This window comes from Pelodiscus sinensis, chromosome 8, assembly GCF_049634645.1.
Source record: "Pelodiscus sinensis isolate JC-2024 chromosome 8, ASM4963464v1, whole genome shotgun sequence".
Lineage (NCBI taxonomy): Eukaryota > Metazoa > Chordata > Testudines > Trionychidae > Pelodiscus > Pelodiscus sinensis.
Window position 1 is genome coordinate 30,693,823 of NC_134718.1, and position 23,231 is coordinate 30,717,053.

Consider the following 23,231-nt stretch of genomic DNA (forward strand, 5'->3'; position numbering starts at 1 on the left):
TCACATTTACACACGAATATAAGGCTCGTGTTGCCTGGAGAGATGCTGGCAGCATGAGGCAGGAGAACTCTGTTTACCACTTGAGAACAGGGACAGAATCCCACCCCAGTCCCAAATATTCAAACTCCCACTACTGGCTGGACTAGCACCAACCTGGTTGTCCACCTACTTGCTTTTTCTATGAGAGATGACAGGCCATAGGCTTATCACACACAGAGAGCACTCACGCTGGTGTTAATGGCACTGCATGGAGTTACTGGAACAAGTTTGGAAAGGTGACTGGACTAGGCAAAGGCCCTGCCTTGATACGAGTTACCATGAACTTCCTCTTTCCAGGCCCCACTAACTCATTTTTTACTCAAAGCATTTAAACAGCCATTCTGTACTTCCTTTTCTTCCAGATCAGTCCTGCAAAGGGTTAATGGCAGATGAGCATGTATAGGAGAGAGGCGTAAGCTGAACAGGTGTTGAGGTTAAGTGTGTTATTAGATGTCAGAATAACAGATCTACTGCCCAAAATAAACAGTTTTGCTGAATAATGGATGCTGATGGCCTACATGAGGCCATCTATCATGGGCCCAATCCACCTGCAAAGATGTGCCCTATCTACCACATATGTTCTCTTCCTTGCTCCGAAGTGCAACTTCACTAGCACACTGAGCTGCTGGGAATCCCATCTGGAGCGGGAAAGGTGGTGCAAGAGACATTGGGGAAGATACGAGTTCTAGGGGCTGAATGAACAACATATGGAGGAGCTGCGTCCCCAAAGATGACTTGGTATTAGCTTGTGCTATTTTATGAGGGGATCATGATGGAGAACGTAGGGGGCTGGCTAGCAACTGTTCACTTTTGGGATCAGGCTTCATTGAAGCCACAGCTGTGTCCAGATGAAGGTAGGGAAGGCAGGTGGGAGGGGCTAAATACCAGTAATTTCTATGTCCTCTGATTAAAGATAAACAAAAACCACAGCTGGAAAAGGGACAGGGCAGTAAAATCCATAACTGAAAGCTGTGTGTCTGCTAAAACTGGCAAAATTCAAGAGATGCCAGGAGCCTTGTAAATGCTATTCCAGTATCTGCCTCCAGCAGATAGAAACATACATCCGGCAACTAGAGGTGCTCTTAGAAACAAAGAAGCAGCTCCCACAAATCTAAGAGGGTGGAGTCTCTCCAGACTAACACCCACCAGGACAGTCATAAATAGAGACTGCAGGTGAGAGAGGAAAAGTGCCTAACATGCTCTTTCCCACTGGACTGCACGAGTGTTTTCATGCATCAGCCTGGGGGAGAGAGAGGGCACGGGGAGCTGGGCTTGGAAAAGGTGTCACTTCTGCTCGGGCAGGGAAGTCGAGTTTATTACATCCCGGGGCAGATACAGCCAACCGAGGGCAGGCTGCGTTCCCTAGGGTTTTCTGCCAAGGGAGGACAGCTGCGGAGGAATGCCCAAGAGCCAGACCACCATAGGCTGCACTAAAACAGCATATCCCTCTGCTGATAGGACAATGCTCTATCCACTGTCAGTGCTGCCCATTCTGGGGATGCCACTGCAGGCCCCTGGTGGATGGAGATGGTGCAGCCTTCCCTGCAGTAATCCCTCGCTATGAAGAGGGCTTTTTTGTACTGTGAAGGGTCGTCTGCCAGGATTGGTGTGGATGGAAAATCTGGTCTGTTTGGGCAAAGATGCTGGACGGTGGAGGAGGAACAGAAATGTATGAGCTCTCGGGTAAGTAGTTTTTCTTGTAGGAATAAAATATGCCCCCAACATAGGCTGACACCTTCCATCTAACGTGGCCCCTCAAGCCAGCTCTGCTGTTGGGAGACATGCACGAGAAAGCAAGAGAATAACTTACCTCTGCTGGGGGCACCCCCTCCGGGGGGCGGCACTGCAGTAACACCTCTTGTTCCAGTGGAACCTCCTTCCCCAGAGGCTCCTGGTCAAAGTTCTTTCTCAGGTCTGGGAAAGAAAAATGAGCCCCAAGTGTTATCAGCCCGGAATGGAGCAACCCACAGTACCTTGGGGGTACCAGCTATGGACAGAGGAGCCTGCGAGGAGATAAAATCTACCAGGAGTTCACTATATCAGCCTACTGACTAGCCACTGAGAATTCCAGGGATTTCCTGTCTGTCACCTCCACCCTTCTTTCTGGGTGTCACTACCTGCCCCACCCATCCAGGTGGACTCTTTGTACCCTACCTTATGCTTGGAACTGTAAAAACTGCTGTTTCCCAGGCACGCACTTATCTTTTGGAGGGAATCATATTCCAGCAGAAAAAGGCTAGGTCTTCCAAAGGATGTCTCAGAACTAGGGCTGACATTTGCTTGCCCATGGATAAAACATGGTTTTGAGTGTTCGCCCACTCCTGGAATGCAATTTATTTCCCTCCCCTTAAATGAACTGTTCAGAGGAGGTAGCCCAGAGGGTACGGGGTGGAGGAGAAGAGATGTATTCTGGTCCACTTTTGCTGGAGTGACATGTGCCTGTCTAGAAACTTCACCTTCTATAATCCAAATCAATCCAAAATGATGACACCTATGTTTCTGAAAGGGGACCACAGATACATGGTCTTGCTGCTTTGTTACACTAGTGAAAAGGAGGGACCGAGATCTGGCAGTACATGCTGGAGCAGTTTGATCCAGGGGCAGATGTACTACTATGAACTGGAACTCTGGGTGACAATTAGTTAGCACTGTGCATTTCAAGGAAATCTCCAGACCAGATTCTCAACCCCAGAAAGCTCCAACTGAGGCTAAACAAGAGACAATATTTTCAGTAGTGTTCTGCTTCCATTTAGGCCCCTTAAAGAAAAGGTCAGATTTTCAAAAGGGTCCATCTCCTTGTAAGTCCCAGAAGCTGGGCACTTTTGCAAATCTGATCTTTGTCTTTTTCATTCATCACATGTAAACTGCGTTTATTTCATTTTAAATGAATTATACAGAACTATTGTATGGGTTAACAGCATATGTAACCATGTAGTATATCATACTATAAAAGTGATCATATATCACACTGCTCATACATATATACTGTCAGTAACATGGGCCCAATTCTGCCATCCTTACACTAAGCAACACCTTACTTCAGGAATAATTCCACTGAAGTCAATGACACCTCTTGCATAGTAAGGAACCACTCATTGTGAGTAGGAGGCAGAACTGGGCTTTATATATATGTAACACAAATGTTCTTGCTCATGATCACATGGGATGTTCAATGAAAGGGAACCAGGCAGCCCAATATAGCAGCATGTGAAGGCACACTGTACATTCCTGGACCAAACTCAGTGGTGAAAAAGGAGCAACAGACACCAGTCCTTCCCTTCCTCACTAGATGGCGCTGCAATCCACAGAAATTGCTTCCAACAAGCATCACTCCAACTTGAGCTAAATGTGACTGGGTGCCAACTTTTTTTGTGCTATTCCTTTCCCCCCCCACACACACTTTTATGTAGCGTGTGAAAAGCGCAGGCTGACTGCCACAGAACTACTCTGTGAAACGCAGAGGTCCATTAGCAAATGTCACTGAGCTGGGGTCCATTTTGGAAAGGAGACAAGAGAGGGCTTTTCATGTGGCCTCAAAAAAGGCAAGATGAAGAAAAAGAGAAAGACAAGAGACAGTTTTTTCCCTCAGCTGTGGCCTTGCACTGTCAACTGAGCACAGGAAGCATCACTCTGTGTCAAAACTGCCTTGAAGGCAGAGAACACGTCAGTGGCTTTAGCTGGAAAGAAGCAACTGCTACAAATAAAGCAACATAAGAGCTTCCACCCTAGATAGCCATTTTCAGTATTCCCGAGTCTTCTGGAAAAAGAGTTGGCCTAGTCTACAGTATAGCCCTATGACGGCAAGTATTACTGCTCTGCATTATAGTTCTATATTGTACATATGGTCTAAAATGTACCTAGGAGCTTTGCAGAAGGGGAAGTGCATATTGCCTTGCTCAGCTGTGTAGCTGGGTCATACAGGGAAGGGGCTCCCTCGTGCAAGCTGTACAGAGTGTAAATGTAACAAATTCTTAAAGTAGGTTCCATATGGACTTTCAATATTCAGCATGATGCTTCTATAGTGAAGCATCTTTAATCACAGAACAGTTTCCCTATTGGCAGATCTGAAATTTCCACACTGCAACGTACCATTCCCCCAGCTCTCGCCTTGTCAAGAGAATCACCTTTAGCATCCTTTGGGTGGCAGAAGAGCCCAGTTGTAGAGTGCTTGTACCCTAAGAATTTACATGCTATTCACTTGGTAAAGGAAACAAGATAGAACAACAACTGGGGGTGTGGGATTTAAAGTTGCTGAATCAGGCACATCACTTCCATGTTTAAGGTGCTAACTTGTCAGGCTGCTAAAAATAATGAAGTATTGTGGAAGTGCTGAGCATGTCGAAAGTGCCACACAAACATCAACTAGTTAAATACCGCAATGCCCTTGTGAGACAGGTAAGCTTATCCCCATTTACAGATGAGAACACTGAGCTACATACAAAGGAAGTATGACTTACCCACAGTCACACAGTGAGTAAATGCTAGAGCTGAGAACAGTTCTCAGGAGTTCCTGGCTCGTATCCTTGACTGTAACCACTAGCCTACATTGACCAATCAACTAAGTCCAACAGGTGTGGCAGGAATCGTGTGATGGGGTAATTTGGCTCTGCCTCATTGAGTGAACCCCACCAGCTCCATCAAATGGGAGTGAGATGAGCATCTATCTCAGTGGTTGTCACAGGTAAGCCTGATTATGGTGGCAGCCAGTGGAAAAGGAGAAGTAATGGCACTATGTTGGGAGAAAACCATTGAGCAAATAAAGAAGGAAAGTTTCTGTCCTTCCTCTGATGCTTGGAATGGAGATGGGAGCTTTTGCCAGCTCAAGTAATTATAAAACTTTAGGTTGTCAAATGCCTAAACCTGTTAAGAAACTTCCCACTCCCAAATCGCCACAAGGGCAGATGAGAAGGATTTTCCACAAAGAATGTGGGGACAAGCTGACAAGAAGGAGCAAGTGACAGAGATGGAGCAGAGCCCATGATCAATGAGAAGTGTGTATTCCACCTACATGCTATCCGGACATAGGCCCTTCGGCTCTTCGTGGTCCCAGCAGAGCTCCACGCCACACACTGGCACCAGTAATCTTCTAAGCCAAAGAGCTCCTCCACCTGCTGCCGGGAGACCTCGATCTGGACCTCCCGCACCAACATCCCTGGAAGGAGAAAACAAGAGAAGGTTAAGGAGGCCGGGGGGAGAGAAGCCCAGAATGTTGAACCCTTCCTTATACAGATGGAAATTACTGTGTGTGCACGTGTGTACTCGCACACACACACACAAACTGAAGGAGAGGAAAATGATGGCCCTCCAACTTGAAAAAGGAGCTTGACAGAGAGATGCATTTGATGGCCTCTTCATGAGGCAGTCATTTCCTCTCTCCCTCTTTTGTCCCACTTTTTCAAAGGCTCGATCCAGATTCTGATCCATGCCAGGATCTCCTCCACCAATACACAGTGTTTTAAAGGTGATACCATGTTTCAGGACATGCTGGTGGCTTCGTTGCGTTGCCATTTAAGGTTATTACTTTTTTAAAATCCCATCTCAAATCAGTGTCCATAGGCAGTGGGTGTCACAGGCTGGGGAAGGTGGAGTCTACCCAAACATCCAGGTTTGGCTCCACCCACATTCCGTCCCAATCTCCCTCCTCCTTCCTGCTGTGAAGGTGGCTGGCTCTTCCCCTGTGCCATCATGCTCCGCACTGTCCACCTTCCCAGTGCTCTTGTACTACAGAGGCTGGGCTGGACCTCCCAAAGCTCCAGGGTTGGGGTGCCACTGGGGCTGTGCTGTCCAGCATCCCAATGCTTGGGGGGCACTAGCCTGGGAGTGGGGCAGGCATGGGGGCTTTGGCCAGCTGCTACAGTGGTGAGTGGGCTCTGGCAGACATGTAAGGGCCTAGGGCAGAAGTGGTGGGGCTAGGAAGGTGTGGTGGGGCTAGCCACTCCAAACCAGCAGTTCACCAACCACCCATGTAAATGTCCCTTTAAAGTGCCTGTCTGCAGCTGACAGGACCCTTGGACATATAAAAGCTTTGATGGTGCACATGGTGCCATTGTACCCATCACAGGGGAACTGAAGGCACAATATGGTTTGGTAGAGGGATGTTAAATATCTGTTAACTGAATAGTTGATTAACCTCATGAATTCTTATTGGTTACTTGACTATTCTATAGTCCCCGGGTAACACCTATCTGGGAGGAAGGGGTCTGAGCTCCTGGACCCGGCCCAAGCTGGAACTGAGCCAGGCTGCCTGGCCGGCTGCCTCCTAATACACAGAACCACGGCAGAACCACAGCAGGAGTGGGTCCCAGACCCAGTGCAAGCTGGGACTGAGCTGGGCTGCTCGCCAGCCTGCTAAAAAATGTACTGGCAAGGGGTGGGGGGAAATGCGTGAAGTCTATAGCATTAACCTATAAGATTTTGCTTATTAGTTAATCAACTACACTGTTACATCCCTAGTGTGGTAGTGAAGTGAGATAGCAAGAACAGTATGTCAGCCCCACCCCCCCCCAGCTTGAGGGAGAAAAGGGGCTGCTCAGAGAACGGGGTGAAAGAGGAAGGCTGAGAAACAGGGTCGTGGCAAGTGGGTCAACCTCTAATACTTTCTGATCACATGACCATGCCTTAGCCAGCTGGGCTGCGTTTAGCCATCCCAGGTTGTGATAAGTTGTATGCAAAGTCACTCTGAGGACTTTGTTTAAAATAAAGCCCCAGTTACTATGTGTAGGGACTAAAGAGTCTGTTTTATTGCCCCAACACCTACACCTAAGACTACAATTTTGTCATGACTAGGTCACGGGCAGTAAACAAAAATTCATGTGACTTTTACTATAAACATCCCTGACAAAATGGGGAGGGACAAGGGCCCAGCATCCTGTCCCTCTGAATGCGGTGGCAGGGAGCTCCAGGTCCACCTCTGTGCAGTGACTAGGAGGGGAATTCCCCACAGCCCTGCAGGGCTGAACATGGGGAGGGGGTGTAGGATGGTGCCTACAGCAACTGGGAATGGGCGTCTCCACTGGCTACCAGGACCTGCAGGGTCCCCTGCTGCTACTGGTGGCTGGGGTGCTCTGGGGATTCCCTCCCCACTCACTTCATGGGGATTTCCCCTGCCACTCATGGCAGCTGGGAGCTGCTGAGCTCTCCTGCTCCTATGGTGCTGGGCTGCTGCAGGCCCCAATGTCACAGAGGTCTCTAGAAGCCACAGATTCCAAGACCCGTGCAACCTCCATAACGTACTTGTAGCCTTATTCATATCTTATCCTTTCTCTGTTTTTATACAATCCTCATCACATCTACAGCCATTACAAACTAAAGGAAAGGTGGGTATTTGAGCAGGTGTCCCACTCACAGTGAAATACGTGGAACATTCTCATCCTCCTATCTATTCTTGAAGAAACAAAACAGCCAGGGAATGAATTTTGATTTTCACAACATAAGGAGGGATACATGTACGGGCTAAGGCTATGTCTACATTAACAAGCTTACCGTCGCACAGTGGTACCAGTATCAGTACAGCTGCACCGTTGTAAGATCACCTGTGTAGCCATGCTTTGCTGGGGAGGAGGGAGAGAGAGCTTTCTTGTCAACGTAATAAAACCACCTAAATGAGTGGTGGTAAATATGTTGGTGGGAAGAGCATCTCCTGCCAATATAGCACTTGCACGAGAGTAGTAAGCCTGCAAAACATGTGTCACTCAGGGAGGTTTTTTTCATAAGTTTTGGCAACATAAGTAGTTGCGTGAACATGGCTTTAGTATGAAGTGAGGAACATGCTTCGCACCAAATTTGGAGTGCCCGTTTTAACACTCTTTCCCTGTTTCTCAATATAGTTTTATTGCACTGACAGAATAAGATGCAACCCTAAAGGGTTGCCTAGCAGTCTATCAAAGTCCGTTTAATGTAACAGATCATGTGCTAGTCTTGCATCTTTAAAGGCACAGACTTGAAAACCATGACTAGTTATATATTTTGTTAATTAAAATGAGATGCTTGAAAAAAACAAAAAAGTATCCCATGGAGGAGGGGGGGGGGAGGATGTTTAGGGAAGAGATAAAAAAAACCCCAAGATTTTCAGAAGTGACATGTTTTGGATGACAAGCCTCTTTCCAGACTTTAAAGGGATTTGCTATTCAGAGGGTAGTTCTCCGCACTCTCTCAAGAATCAGTCCATTTAAAGTGTTCCAGTTTGGCACCCAAAAAGGAGAACCTAAATCACTAGTCATTTTTGAAATCGTGCCTGAATTATTTAACCACATGGTAGTTTATAGCTTTAAACTGCCATGTTAGAAAGTTAAACAATCAAGTTGAACAAGACAACTGGAACCAGTGTGAGTTTATGTATCTTAGCACTGCCAAGTTGAGAACACACATGCGGGGACCTACCAAATCCAATCCATTTTGGTTAATTTCATGGTCATAAGATTTTTAAAAATGTAAATATCATGATTTCGACTATTTAAATCTGCAATTTCATAGTGTTGTAACTATAGAGGTCCTGACCCAAGAAGAGTTGTGGGAGGGTTGCAAGGCTATTATCGGGAGGCTCCGGTACTGCTACCCTTTTTTCTGAGTTGCCTTTAGACCTGGACAGCTGGAGAGTGGTGCCTGCTGGCCGGGAGCCCAGCTCTGAAGGCAGAGCCACTGCCAACAGCAGCACAGACAGAAGCAAGGACAGCATGGTGTGATATGGTATTGCCACCTTTATTTTTGCACTACTGTTGGCGGGGTGCTGCTTCTGAGCTGGATGCTCTCTGGCCAGCCAGTTCTGAGGCTAGGGATGTTAAGAGGGGGATAACTGACTAATCGTGTAGTCAATGCAATTTTTATTGACTACACAATTAGTCAATAAAGGAAGGTGCTGTGCCCTGGCTCATGCTGGTCCAGAAGCTACCCTTGCTCTGCAGTTTAAATGAGCTTTATGCAGCTTTTTGAAAAAGGAAGCAGGGGGTTGCCGGAAAAAACACATGCAGACTACTTTCACCTTCGAAAGCTTTGCTTTCGAAAGTGAGATCAGAAGAAGATATGCAAATCCCCGCAGAATTTGCATATCCTCTTTTGACGCTTTTGCATAGTCTAGATGAGCCCATAGTAAGAGCTCAGGGCACAGGCAACCCGGCTCCTACTACATTTAAACTGCAGAGCCGCAGTGGGGATAGGTCCTGGACCGATGCGAGCCGGGACAGAGCAGGAACCCCTGCAGCTCTTTCTACATTTAAAATGCAGAGCCATGGCAGGGGTAGCTTACGCACTCAGTGCAAGCCAGGACTAATGAGTCTTGGCTTGCGCCAGGTCTGGGACCACTACGGCACTGCATTGTAAATGTAGTAAGAGCCGGGCCCAGTCCTGGCTCACACTGGGTTCAGCAGTCCTTGTTTACAGCAGCCTGGGCTGGCTGTGGGCAGAGGCTGCTCTGGCAGCAGCCCCTGTTAGCGGTGGCTGGGTCTGTATCAGAGGCAGCAACAGGAAGATGGGAGCTAGTGCCCATGGGGAGCTGACTTTTAAGCTGGCTCCCCACAAGCACCAGATACAGTGGAGCAGCATCTCTTCCCCCTGCCTGCATTGCTGCCTCTTAAGCCAGCTCCCCATGAGCACTGGCCCACCTGCCTCACACTCCCCCCACACCGGGCTGCTGCCTCTATCAGAAGCAGCAGCATAGGGAGGGACACAGGAAGCTGCTCCGAGGGATGCCGGCACAACATTTGCATCAGAGGCAGCAGCGTGGGGTGGCAGACGGGAGCCGGTCTGTGCTGGCAGCCAGTTTTTGAATGGCTCCCCTTGCAGACCGTCTTCTACCTCCCAACTGATGCAGAGGCAGTGGCATGAGGTGGCAGTGGGCACCCCGGACGTGAGGCTGGGAGCACACTGGCTGCTGGCCCCACCCTGGGGACTATCGAATAATAGTGTAACTGATAATATTTGGTGCAATTACATGATTATTCAATTACAAGATATCTAACATCCCTATTTTCTAGCCCCCTTTTGCTTATAAATGATAGATTTTTAGCTTTCAGATTTTTCATATAGTTAAAACTCATTGCCAGACACCTTCAATCATGCCTTTGAAGAAATTAGGTTCCAGTTAAGCAAAGTTATTAGAAAATTTTCCCTGTATTTTCCATTATGTCAACAGCACTCACTCAAAATGGCCACTAATTCCTATGTTGTCAACATGGAGATGTTACAATTTTATGAACATTGTTGGTAACCAGTATGTAGGGGAAAGTTATTGTACACTGAAGTTATTAAAATTCCCTGTGTTTACACTGGGGGCAGTGGACTGTTTATTTATATGCCCATAATACTCAAATTCAATAGGGTACAAGGCATGGAGGCCATGTAATGGCTTTCCAGATAAGAATGCCTGAGCACATACTTGCAATACAATGGAGCAAAGTGCTAGTTTCAGATCCCTGTCTCACCCAGCAGCCATCCTTGTTTTGCCATAGCATAGAACCACCAGATCAAAAGGACTATAAAGAGTTAAAAAGTGAACTTGAGTCCTATGAAGTGGGGAGCAGGAGGGTAATTTACCAGGGGCTGTCCAGGCTGCTGTCAGTTAGCTCTGCCCAGGCACAGGGCTGAACAGAGGCTCTAGGGAGAAGTCCTCACAGAGTTAGTCCAACGAAGATCCCCCTGTGAAAAATGGTTTTACACCTGGTACGCTTATGACATGCACATGGTCTATTGTACTGTATTTAAGATATGTTTTTTCCTAAATGCTTTTGTTTTAAGGTGGCCGTTTGGTCACCAGTTACCCCTGTCATTGTCCCCGAGGGAACAGAGCTGCAGGGTCTGGACACTGTCAGACTTGCTGAGGCAACTTCTGGTTGATACCCAGGGAAATGCAAAGCAGTGTCCAGTCAGAGTGGGAGACTGACAGAAATGCAGGCATGGGCAGGACCTTGAGAGCTCTAGTCCGATCCCCTGCACCAATTCTATCCCAGAGACAGGTGATGGCTACATTTAGCACGAGTGCGCTCGGAAAGGCCAAGAGCGGCCAAAGGTGCAATCTGCCCAACAACTGTGGAACATAGCTCACGTCCTCAGTGGAGGTGGCCACTACTTCAGCAGCAGGCAGGGAGTAATAGCAACCCCTCTGTGTCACTGCTTCCAGTAAGAGTAAAGCCACAGGCAAGTCATCGTCTTACTACAATGAAATGACTCAGTGGTCTTTTTAGCTGCAGTTTTCACGTTCTGAATTAAAGAATCTGCACATTTCCACCTGAGAAAGCCTGTTTAGACTGCAGAGGCACAGAAGAATCATTAGTGCACAATCAGCTTCTCCATTTTCTGTGGTATGTAGAGTTCCAACCATGAGCAAAGATCCATGATGGAATTCTAAATCCCAGAATGCACCACCAGCTAGTTAAAAATACAAGAGACACAGTTACTACAGCATTAGTTGCCCTATAATGTCGCATACTGCCCCATGCACTGCTACTTTTATTAGAAAGTTTAATTTGTCATCACATTCTCTCATATATGAGTTGCCCATAACCCTAGCTTCATTAAATTTCTTTGCAAGCCCCTTGACTCCTTCGCCTCTGAATCACACCTGACATTTAGCTACGTTAGCTGATATGATGGTCACACAGCTGGGATTACAACAGTATGGATCAACTAGCCTCCTGAGAACATAAAGCCTCCTGCCATCCTGAATTCATTTAATATTCATACTGGTAATTTAGACACTAATTAAATAATTTAGCCATTTCATACAGACTTTTGCAGAAGTTTAACAGTGCAACACGGATTTCTTTAATGGATGCTTTAATTATAGTTCTGCATTAATTCTAGATAGAAAACTGAACACAGCAAACAAGAACAAAATAAACTACTCAGGAACAAACATTTTTCCTTCCTACAATCATTCACTTACAATAGAACAACATTCACACTCATATGTTTCCCTGGCAATCCTCAGGTTCCCTCAGATGCCAGACGGGGAGGCAATTAAACAAGATGTCTGATTTCTGATGTACCTCCCTTCTGCTCACCCCAAAATTGGCACAACTATCCTAATTTTATAGGTCTGTCCTGCAACTTGTAAACTCAGCATGCAAGGTAATTAAAGAGTCTTGAGTGTATTTATTTAAAAAATAATCTAAGCCCATTTTTAAAAGATACATAAGCATTGCTGCACTCAGTGTCATAATGCCTAACTGATTTAGGTGCCTAAATCCCATTTTCCAGGAATGATTTACACTCTTAGTACCATAATCGGATAGTTTATCAATGGAATTTTGGCTCCTGAGTGATCATTTTGAAAATCAGTTAGGCTTTATAACATTGGGTGCAGCAAGTTTAAATACCTTTTAAAATCTGGTACATTGTGAATAAGGTGTGACTGGAAGGAGTATTCAAATTCACTGGAATGGAAAGTGGCTGGGAAACCTTATAGGGAATATATTAGACAGCAAATTGTCTGGAAAAGAAAAATGTACAGACTAGGAAAAATGGCTTCCAGGTAAGCTGCTCAACTATTTCAGGTTAAAATAAATACTCTTCCCTCAACACTGTAGTTTTGGAAAGGCAAGCAAACAAGAACTCACAGAACAGAGTGAACTCCCATTTAAAACTAGATGGTGATGATAGGAGGATGGAACAAGAAAACACTGAGACAATTAGGAAGCTCTTCATAACAGGCAGCTGAATGAATACTTGGAAATTGTGAACTTGCACAAATCATCTAACTCAGATGTCATGTACCACTAACTTTTGGTAATGAAAAGTGACAAAAACCTCTAGTCTGGGAAGTACTGATTGACTGGACATGAGAAGCAGTAATGCTGATATTTTAAATAGCAAAGAAGCGTGATCCTGGTAATTACTATCCTGCTAGTAAAGTGATGCTAATAATATGGGGGCATTATCAAGGGGCTAACAGGATCATGACCAATGGGCAATGTTCATTGTTTTAAGGCCACAAGGGACCGATGTTATCTAGTCTGACCCCCTGTATAACACAGGTCAAAAAAACCCATCTTATAATTACTGCATCATGTCCTTCTGTTTGAGTTAAAGGATCATTTCAAAAACATTCCATCTTGATTTAAAGACTTCATGTGAATAATTCACCACATCCATGGGCTTGTCCCAAGAACATATCTTACAAGAGAAACTTGACTGCTTTTTTTTTTCAGGACAGTTACAAAATCAGCGATGAAGAGAGGGATAGTTGTAAAATATTTACATTTTAGCAAATCATTTAAATTATGTCAGATTGAGGATTTAACCAGTCCATTATCCTATCTCTGTCAGAAACCAGAATCATGTGGGTTTCAGAGGAAAGTGCAAGAAAGTGTAATGGACAACTATGGAATAATGTGCCCATAAGATACATTTTTCCTCATCAGGGCAGCTACTGTTTGATTTATGCTCTTAGCATGAGAGCTTTGATATTACTTATATACATTTTAAATTCTACCTGTGCACCTTCTCACTAGCCATTAAATAGCTAATCGTTTTTCGAATCTGACTCAGCCTCTGGCCTCTGATACCCTTTACCAATGAGTTCTATAGATTGACTATGTGTTGGGTGTTTTCTTTTTATCAGTTTGAAATGCCTTTCAATTTCATTAAATGTCCCTTCATTCCTGGATTATGAGAAATATAAATGCCAGTGCCTGATCTAGCTTCCTTAGCTCAGCCATTATTGTGTATAATCTCCCATTCTTATTCTCTCTAAACAAGAATCTTGATCTTTCCAATCTCGCCTCATCTAGGTTTTCCCTCCCCCCACCTGTAATCATTTTCACTGACAGCCTCTGGACCCTCTGCATTTCTGCTTTACCTTTTTGCAATATGGTTGGCAAAACTGAATAGAGTATTGCAGGTGACAGTGAGACCAAGGGTTTATATAATGGTATTATGAAAGTCTCAATATTCTTTTCTATCCTGTTCGCTAGGAATCCTGTTGGCTTTTTCGGATGTCACTGAACTGTGAAGAAAGCTTTTCAATTAATTGAGCCCTCGCTCTTTTTCTTGGTGATCCCACTTAATTTTGAACTTGGCAAAGTAAGTAATTCACATTGTTGCTTCCAATATGTTACCTTGTCTTGTTCAATAGTGAATTTCATCGGACATTGTGCCACCCGTTCACCCAGCTTTGTTAGGTCCCTCTGAAGTTCGTCAGAGCTCTCTAGATTGACTATTACAAATAAAGCTGTGTCACTTGCAAATTATGCCACCTACTCGTTCAGCCTTTCCATACCACATGGTCATGTCTGCTACAAAGCAGATCAACCTTCCGGAGGTCAATCTTCTAGAATTCCATTTATGGGTCTAATGGACCTGTAAATCGAATGTTGAGGGCAGCCCCCGCTGGCGTCTGGTACTCCTTGTTCTGTGGGGAATAAGGGAAACCAGCAGGAGCGTGTGCTCCCGTCAGCCTCCCGCAGTTTGGATGCTGCGGTGGTTTGGCTTAAGGTAAATTGAATCCAGGTACACACTTTGCATAGCTGGATGGTGTACCTTAAGCCGACCTGCCTGGTCTAGTATAGTCACTAGGCCCTAGAGATAAAGGTCTGTCCCATGTGTCAAGGAACTAGGAGAGGGCTAGTGAAACCAGGGTTCGATTCCCTGCTCTACCATAGACTTTCTTGGATTTTAGGCAAGTCTCTAGTACCTTGCTTCCCCATCTTTCAAATGGGATTGATAGTACTTTCCTGCCTTAAAGGATATTATGAGGATAAAGACATGGAAGATTGTGTGGAACTCAGATGCCCCAGAAATGTGGCAATATAATAACGTAGATTTTAAATAAAGTGGGACAAAAATGGCAAAGCATTTGTCACACATTTGTGCAGGCAATTTTGCATCACTTTTCTATCAGAATAGCATTTTGCCAAGGGCTGCAATTTTCAAAAGAGAGTAAAGTACCTGATGAAACTGAATTGGAATTGTAGGCCTTCCTGACGCTCCTTGAAAAATCCCAACCCAAAAGTTTCCCACCTTTTCTGAACAAGCATAGCAGGTCCTAATACAGATCCTTGGTGTACCCCACTGTTAACCTTTCGCCATGCTAAAAATTGACCATTTATCCCTGTTCTTGGTTTTCTCTCTCTGACACTTCCTAAGCAATGTCAATATTTTACACCTGACCCTAACTACTTAGTTTTTTCAACCACCTCCTGTGAAATGCTTTCGGAAAGTCCAACTAAATTATATCTAATAGTTCTCCTTTTTCAACACTTCAATACATTTTCAGCTAAAAAAGCCACACTGGTAGGATTCCTCCCACAAGGGTACTGAGCTTAATTACAATGTGGTCATTGTTATTAAATAGCTTAACTATAGCTACTTTTTGACTGAACTCCTTTTGGTAACTTACGACTAAGTTGGGAACACTGTCTCCTTCTGTGTTGTCTAGAACTAGATGTTCCAAGAAATAACTCTTTTAACATGTTGATAAATTGCTTCTCGGTGGGGTTCAGCAAGGGAGTTTTGATAGGTCTCTTTTTATTCAATAACCTCACCAACAAAGTTGGAGGGGCAACTCTTCTATTGAAAGTCACAGGTAATAAAAATTGAGAGGAACAGTGAGTGCAAGGAAATCACAGTGACCTAGAGAGCTTGGACATAGATGGTAAATAATCAAATGAACTGGAAAAACACAAGCTAATATATCTGGGGAGAAATAATCTCAAACAGATATACAACAGGAGGAAGAAAAGCAAAAAAAGGATAAATTCTGAGACAGACTTTTGGGCAATAATAGACAACAAATTAGCCATGAGTTGGCAGGAAAATCTGGCAGCAGAAAAGATCAATTCCATTTTGGATGGCACATGCTGACACTTTAGAACAGAGGGAAGGGTGATCACAATGGTGTTCTCTTTGGTCTGGTGGGAATGGGCCTCCAATATTTTTTTCACACATGGGTTCTTCAGTCTCAGGCTTTAATTAAGACCAACAAAAATCAGTAGTGATTTGAAGGAAAATTAGACACAGATAAATGCACATAGCTTTAGCAAGCAAGGTGTACAGGGAGGAATTGCATCAGTCTACAAATATTTAGATGAGATAGGGCAACAAGAAGGATACAACTTAAAAAACAACAAATAGTCTAGTAGCACCTTAAAGACTAACAAAACACGTAGATGGTATCATGAGCTTTCGTGGGCAAAACCTGCTTCTTCAGATGACCGGAGTACAGTAAGTCGAGATCCAAGAATAAATTGGGGGGGGGGGGGGGGAGAGAAGGAAGAAAAAAGAGAGAGACAGTTCAAATAGTTACAAGAGGCTGCTAAGAACCATTAGCATAAGAATTAAACTGGTGAATGAAGTTAAGTTCCAATTCTTCTGTGTATTTGGCTTGTAGAATTAGTCTGAAACAAAATGGTGATTTGGAGATCCATTAATGAGTGTCCAGGAAGATTAAAAGTGCCTTTTTGGATATCTGATTAGTGTCCATTAATTCTTTCCCGTAGAGATTGTCCAGTTTGGCCAATATACATTGCAGTGGGTATTGCTGGCATTTGATGGCATAGATCACATTAGTGCATGTGTAGTTAAATGAGCCTTTCATTTGGTGGCTGATGTCATTGGGTCCAGTGATGAAATTGTTGGTGTGTGTGCACAGTTTGCACCAGGGATGACTGCAGGGGTGGGTTCCTGGATGATGATGGAGGTGTGTGAAAATTCATTCTTACATGGTAGGAAATGTTTCCTTGAACTTCCAAAATCTGACTGTATATAGCCAGAGAAAAGGCTTATAAATTGCTTTTAAAGTGGACCAATCTTGTCTGGCAAGGCTGAATGCAGGTGGCAATCCTGTTCCTCATCCAAAGTGGAAAAGGATCCAGGTATTTCTCCATTTCAAGCATGCATGCAAAGTAATGTGCTTTAAATACCATTCTGTTTCACACTACAGAGCTTTAAAGAGAGGGAGTAGACAGCTGCAGCAGGAGAGGAGAGAGAAAGTCAGATAGGAAGGAGAGGGCAGGATGGGTGGTGAAAACAAGATAAAAAGAGAGTTAGGGCCAGAGTGGTTTCTTACCAGTCACCTCGTCCAAGCTCTCTTTAGTGAGATGGTCATTCTGGTTGACCCACTCGCCATTGCACTTGAAGTAAATCTGAGTGGCTGGGTTGGCTCTGCAGATCAGCTCCACGGGCTTGTTCTTTACGATGTATGCATCTTGGGGCTCCAGCAGGAAATGGGGGAGGGTCTCTGCAGGGGCTGATGGGAAGGAATCTGGAAGCACATCGCTGTACTCAATTCCTGCAAGGAAAGGGAGAGAATGAAGAAAGCAGTTACTCTGACTGCATGTGCTCCACTAATGCTTCCCCAAGCATCACCAGCGTCTAAACCTATCAGCTCTGCATTTAAGATTCAGACAATTTCCCTGGCATTGCTTGGGTCCTTAATCAATTGTTGTTGTTTTTTCCCATTTAAAATCAAGGGTGGGGAAACTTTTTTGGGTCAGAGGTGACCGACCCACAGAAAAATCACACAAGTAAGGATGGGGGATTCACACAAGTGAGAAGCAAAAAACAAAAACAACAACAAACCCTTCACTGATGTGGCTCCAGAACAAGAAGCAGAAAAGCAGGGGGACCCTCCGCATATTCCTCTTGCACCCCAGAGCCTAGGGGGCCCAGGCTAGTAAATTTTGTGTGCTCCAGCCCTACAGGGAGATGGCAGCGCAGGCTCCTCAATGTTGGGGGGAGCCCTGAGCCTCGGGGGCAAGATCCAGGCAAGCCGGGGAGCACATCTGGCCCCTTGGCCTTTGGTTCCCTACTAGGGTTGCCAGGTGTCCAGTTTTCTGCCAGACAGTCCGGTTTTTGGGGTCTCTGCCCAGTAGAAAAATTCAGAAAATACCAGACATGTGCAATGTCCGGTATTTTCTGAATTTCCAGCTGGGTGCCGGACGGAAGCCTGGCGGGGGCGGGGGAGCGACTGTGAAGCGGGGCCGCGATTGGTGCTGGGAGCCCTGTGGTCACGTGCAAAAGCCGGGTGGGCCGCTGTACGAACTGGGAAGGGGACTCCCAGCCACTCCCTCGGCCCGGCTTCTGCACCCAACCAGAGGCTCCCAGTGCCAATGGAAGCCCCGCCTCCCAGCTGGGAGCCTCTGGTTGCGTGCAGAAGCCAGGCGGGGGGGTGGCTCCCAGCCATTCCCCCTGCCCCCACCAGGCTTCTACTAGCAACTGAGAGGGAGTGCCTGCCTGGGGCGTGGCCTGTTGGACTCCGTCTGAGGCCAGTGGCTGCACCCCCCCACCCCCCCGCCAGCCCTGCTTCTCGCCCCCCCTTCCTCCGGCCGCCCCTCCTCCCGGCCCCCGATCTCCCCCCAGCTCTGCTTCCCGGCCCCCCTTCCTCCCGGCCACCCCGCGGCCCCCAACCTCCCCCCCCAGCCAGCCCCACTTCCCCCCCCAACCCACGATCAAGTGTGTCCGGTTTTTTTTGGGGGGGGTCTACCTGGTAACTCTATTCCCTACCCCTGATTTAAATCATTGCTCTGGGGTGGGGCTAGGGATGAGGGGTTCAGTATGCAGGTTGCTCCGGGGAGAGAGGCTTACCCAGCCCTCTCTCCCCGCAGTAGCATGGGGCCATGTGAGAAGCGGCTCTCCATGGTCACTGCAGCTCCAGGGGGCACAGGTGGGGAAGGGGTGCAGGGACAGATCCAGGTTCATCTGTTTCCTGCATTCCCTACACTCCTTGAGGAAGGGGAACAGCCAGAAATGTTCCAGTGTGAGTTGGGGTGGTGGGAGTGACACTGCCCCTTTGCCTCTAATGGGTATCTGGGGGATGGGAGGCTTGGGGCTCAGGCAGTCCTGGATGGAAGAGGCACTCTCAGCCAGCCCTTCCACCTCCCTGGTAAGTCTCTTTTCTGTACGGTTTTATGTGTCCCTGTACGAACTGGGAAGGGGACTTTAGTCTCCCCAATCCCACACAACCAAACCCTGACCTTGCTTTACGTTATGAAAAGAGGACGCTACATACCAAACTTGGCGGTCCTAGCTCTTAATGTTTAGGAGGAGGACAGACAGATGGAGGGACAGAAACTCGCCCACTGACACTCTCAAATATATAGTAGAAGATTGTCAGACACATACATGAACACAATACGTTGGGAAGAGTCAACACACCTTTTATAAAGAGAAATCACACCTCACCAATTTATTAGAATTTTTAAGGGTGTCATCAAGCATGTAGATAAAGGGGATCCTGTGGACATAGTGTACTTGGACTTTCCAAAAGCTTTTGACAAGGTCCCACACCAAAGGCTCTTAGGCAAAGTAAGCTTATCATGGGATAAGAGGGAAGGTTGTCTCATGGATCAGTAACTGGTTAAATGATAGGACAACAGATAGGAATATATAATCAGTTTTCACAACGAGAGCAGTAAATAGTGGGCCCCTAAACGTGGCCATCCCTAGAAGGATGTGGGGCCCAGTACAACCACCCGAGGCCCTGCCCCCACCCTGTCTTTCCCTTCCCCTGCCCTGCCTTACCCCCACCTCTGCCCCTTCCCCCAAGCCTCCTCACCTGCCTGCCACTTCCTGCCCCTTCTCCCTCCCCAAAGTCCCCAGCCCCTCCTCTCCTGTGCTCTGTACTCCTACGGAACCCTGCTCTTCCACCCTTCACTGGAGCCATGAGCAACCTAGGATTCAGCCACATGCCTCTGACATCCCGCCATGCTGCTGCTAACCAGCCTGAAGGCATCCATAGTGTGTCATTGGCACCCAACAACTCCAAAATCACACCAGTTCTCCGGTTCTTGCTGGGTGGAGGTACTCTCAATAGGGAAAACACATCAATCCAGGAGCAGAGGCAGGTACTTCATGTTAGAGCTGCCTCGTCATTGCCCCAAACAGCAATGTGAATGCGTTATCAGGTCACTTGAGGCTTCTCTGAAAGGGGATACTTGGAGGATGTACCTACAAGTCATGGATCGGAACCAAAAGGGTTAAAGAAAATCAAGGTGCTGAAATGGAAAGGAGGGTTTTCACACCATTTTCCTCCCAGTCTCTTGCTCCATGTCAACTCTTTTCACAGGTTCACTTCTGTGAGAATGAGCAGAGTCTGGCATAGGCCCAGGGTCTCCGATCCCACAGGCTAAAGGAATGCATTGGTGTGATCCAAACAAAACCCCAGCAGGGCTTGCACTGGGAAAGCTGACTGTGACCGCAACATAAATCACACAGACCGGTCTTTCCAGATTTTAGGCACCGCTTTTTCTTGGATTCCAGTGGTCCCCACACCAGCCAACTCTCCCGTTTCTTTTGCATAACACTCACATTCCACTGCCCATGCCTATGCCCAGTTCATCCCTCTCAGAAGATTATACACTCCAGAACAGAGATCACAATATTTCACGAATGATCAACAATAGAGGTTTTGCAGCAGCTGCACATGTAATCTAAAGCACCACGGACTTTTTTCCATGACTAAAACCATTGAATTGGTAATGGACTTGGACGCCACTCTCACAATCCCCCTGGCAAAAAAACGTGACTACTTCCAGCCAGGCCATTTGCTTTAGGAATCAAGAGCTATAAAGAAAGCAAGAGCCTAGAGCTCTTGACAGTGGAACAAGAATTTCAAACACTAGGTTCCTCCCTAGAAAGCTGAGTTCAGATATGCCATTTTGTTCACAATTGTAGTGAGTTTGTCAGGTTTGACCTTAGTGAATATTCACGCACAAATACAATTTGAAAAGGTGACACAAAGGGACACTAGTGGCTTGTGTTCAGGCCAAGCAGTGAGACGTAAGTGAGGAGATAGATGTGGGTGAGCACTGATCTACCACAGCGGAGCTGTACATGCTCAGGAAACAGCAGAGGATGTTGCAGGTTCAGCTGGAGATGCGAAAACAGAATTGCACAGGGGAAGTTTGCCTCAAGCCTGCATGGCCTATGAATGTCGAGTCCTAACCAATTCGGTCTACTCCATCACTTTCATGAGCCACTAAAGCCCAAGCATTCATGAAATCATGAGTCGGGCCTTGCAAAAATCAGAAACTTTTAAAATTTGAAGGTTCTTTTCATTGACTTTTTTGTTTTAGGGCCTTTAGGCAACACTAAGGTCAAGTTTTCAGGCTTTTCTCAGGAACCCAGAGGGCTTTAAGATCATCCTTTTCTAAATAGTGAGTGAAAATTGGATTCTCAGCTTGGTGACGAAATCCTGAGTGGTGGCAATGCTGAGGTGAACCCAGTCTCTTGTCACCCTTGGCAAAAAGCTATGGAATAAAAGAGGGCAACAGAAAGCATTACAGGGAGTAAAAAGAAAACAAAAATCAGGCCGGCCAAGAAAGCAAAATGACCAAGCTGCCTCCCCGATGAAAATCGGTGAGTGAAAAACACAGGAGGACAGTCATTTAAAATCTATTTAGGAAAATTGACCTTCCATTTCCATTTTAACACAACACTAAGAGAGAACAGTAGGACATTTGTCATAATCCATTAACTGCTCTTTTGGAAACAATGAATTAAACTCCAGGCTAGTTTCTCTCTCTCTTTTTCCAGCTCTTCCCTTCTCGGCTGCTGCCACTGGCCATTCCCTCCCTGATTTCATTTGCCGATCTGTAATTTTCTCAGCACCCTACCAATTGCGCTGGGACACAGAATAATTAGGAGGTACAATGCCCTCCTGGTGAGCTATTGTGAGCTGCTGCCCAACTCAAACACCAGGTTGCCGGCTGGCGCCCCAAGCCCTCGTTGGGTAGGAGGGGAAGAAGGGGGCAGGAAAGCATTATGTTTTGTGAAGAGCAGAACACAGTGCAGTGAAAATTCAAATACTGGAGGATTGAAGGATTTAATGAATAAGTGTCCTTTAGTGCAGATCCCACAGAGGGGAGTGATGACTAAGAACAAGCATTTTCACAGCTTCCTGTTTTGGCCTTTAAAAAGAAGACATCAGTAGAAGGCTCAGCGGGATCTTTGAGAGGACAACCAATGCCGCAGGGTGACAAAAGCACCCCTTCACTAACAAAGATAAGGAGTGAGGGGGTGGAGAGAGCCTATCAGAATGCAGGGAAATAGGTACAGGAAAGAATCACAGAAAACTGGTGACCATGCTAATGTTGCAGGTGACACGGTCCGTGGAGTATAGGCTTTCACTGGGGGGGCCGGTTATTAAACAATGGTCTTTTGGGAACACCAATCCCTGGGTAACTCACAACAGACAGGCACAGCAAGTAGGGGTGTTAATGGTTAACTGGTAAGATTCACCTGTTACTGGTTTCACTGGGGGCTGGCACAGACCCCTGGTCTCAGTGGGCAGGGGGCTGCTCCCAGCCCTGCAGGGCCCACCGCAGGTGGGAGGTGCTCCAGCCTTAGTGGAGCAGCCCACGACCACAGCAGCGGGTGGGATGGGCTCCAGTCCACCCGCCCTGTTTAATTGGTAAACCGGTTAACTAAACAGGATTTTACATCCCTAACAGCAAGATTCTCCCAAAAGTGGAGCATAAAGGACAGAACAAGACCAAAATTCTGAAGAAGTGGGCTGTACTGACAAAAGCTCATGATACCATCTACAATGTTTTCTTAGTCTATAAAGTGCTCCCAGACTATTTGTTGCTTAAGTTTTTTCTGCCCTACAGTGAGCAGAGACCGACTGATTCAGGTGCACAGAAAGGAGCAGTGCAGGAGATGCCTTTACTTTTCATCAGGCAGACATCATCTTATACTTCATATCACTGAAAAGCTGCTACCTCTGAGGTGAAACAAAACAACTATCACGCAGCAATGTAACAACATCAGACCCTATTAGAATTGAAATTTAGCCAGAACACCATGCATAACAACTCTTCATACTACAAAAAGTGTTTCAGGAATTTTGAAGTGCACTTGGATCAACAGAAACAAGGCAAAATGGAATACACACTGGATTCGTGGATGGTTTACACACTGCACCTAACATACATGTTTCAAGGTAAGAAATAAAAGGCCATGCTACAATCCATTTACTTGACTATAATCAGTCTCACTAGTCATCACATGCAAATCTCTCCAGACTAGGTGCTGTTGGGAACATGCTGTTAATGATTTACAGAGGAGAGCAGGTCTGTGAGTCTGGCTTTGCGTGTAAAATTCATAAGGGACCATTCACTGTATGTCCTTACAATCTGAGTATGATTCTCTCTCTCTCTCTCTCTCTCTGTGAGCGCGCACATGCGAGAGAGAGAGAGAGAGATTCTTAACAGCTGTAAGTGGTCAAGACCTCTGTTTTACCTCACATCGGAACTGCAGCACAT

At 46.1% G+C, this 23,231-nt stretch overlaps 1 protein-coding gene across 4 annotated transcripts in view; it reads right to left on the reverse strand.

The window, feature by feature from the left end:
* UNC5B (unc-5 netrin receptor B) overlaps positions 1 to 23,231 on the reverse strand; it is a 166,624-nt gene that overhangs the window by 32,960 nt on the left and 110,433 nt on the right. For all 4 annotated transcript variants that reach the window (XM_075934963.1, XM_006121488.4, XM_006121490.4 and 1 more), the window contains exons 2-4: positions 17,036 to 17,257; positions 5,048 to 5,191; positions 1,850 to 1,953 (exon numbers count right to left, since the gene is read on the reverse strand). In XM_075934963.1, the coding sequence (XP_075791078.1) occupies positions 1,850 to 1,953; positions 5,048 to 5,191; positions 17,036 to 17,257 (470 nt within the window). The remainder of the gene's footprint in view (positions 1 to 1,849; positions 1,954 to 5,047; positions 5,192 to 17,035; positions 17,258 to 23,231) is intronic.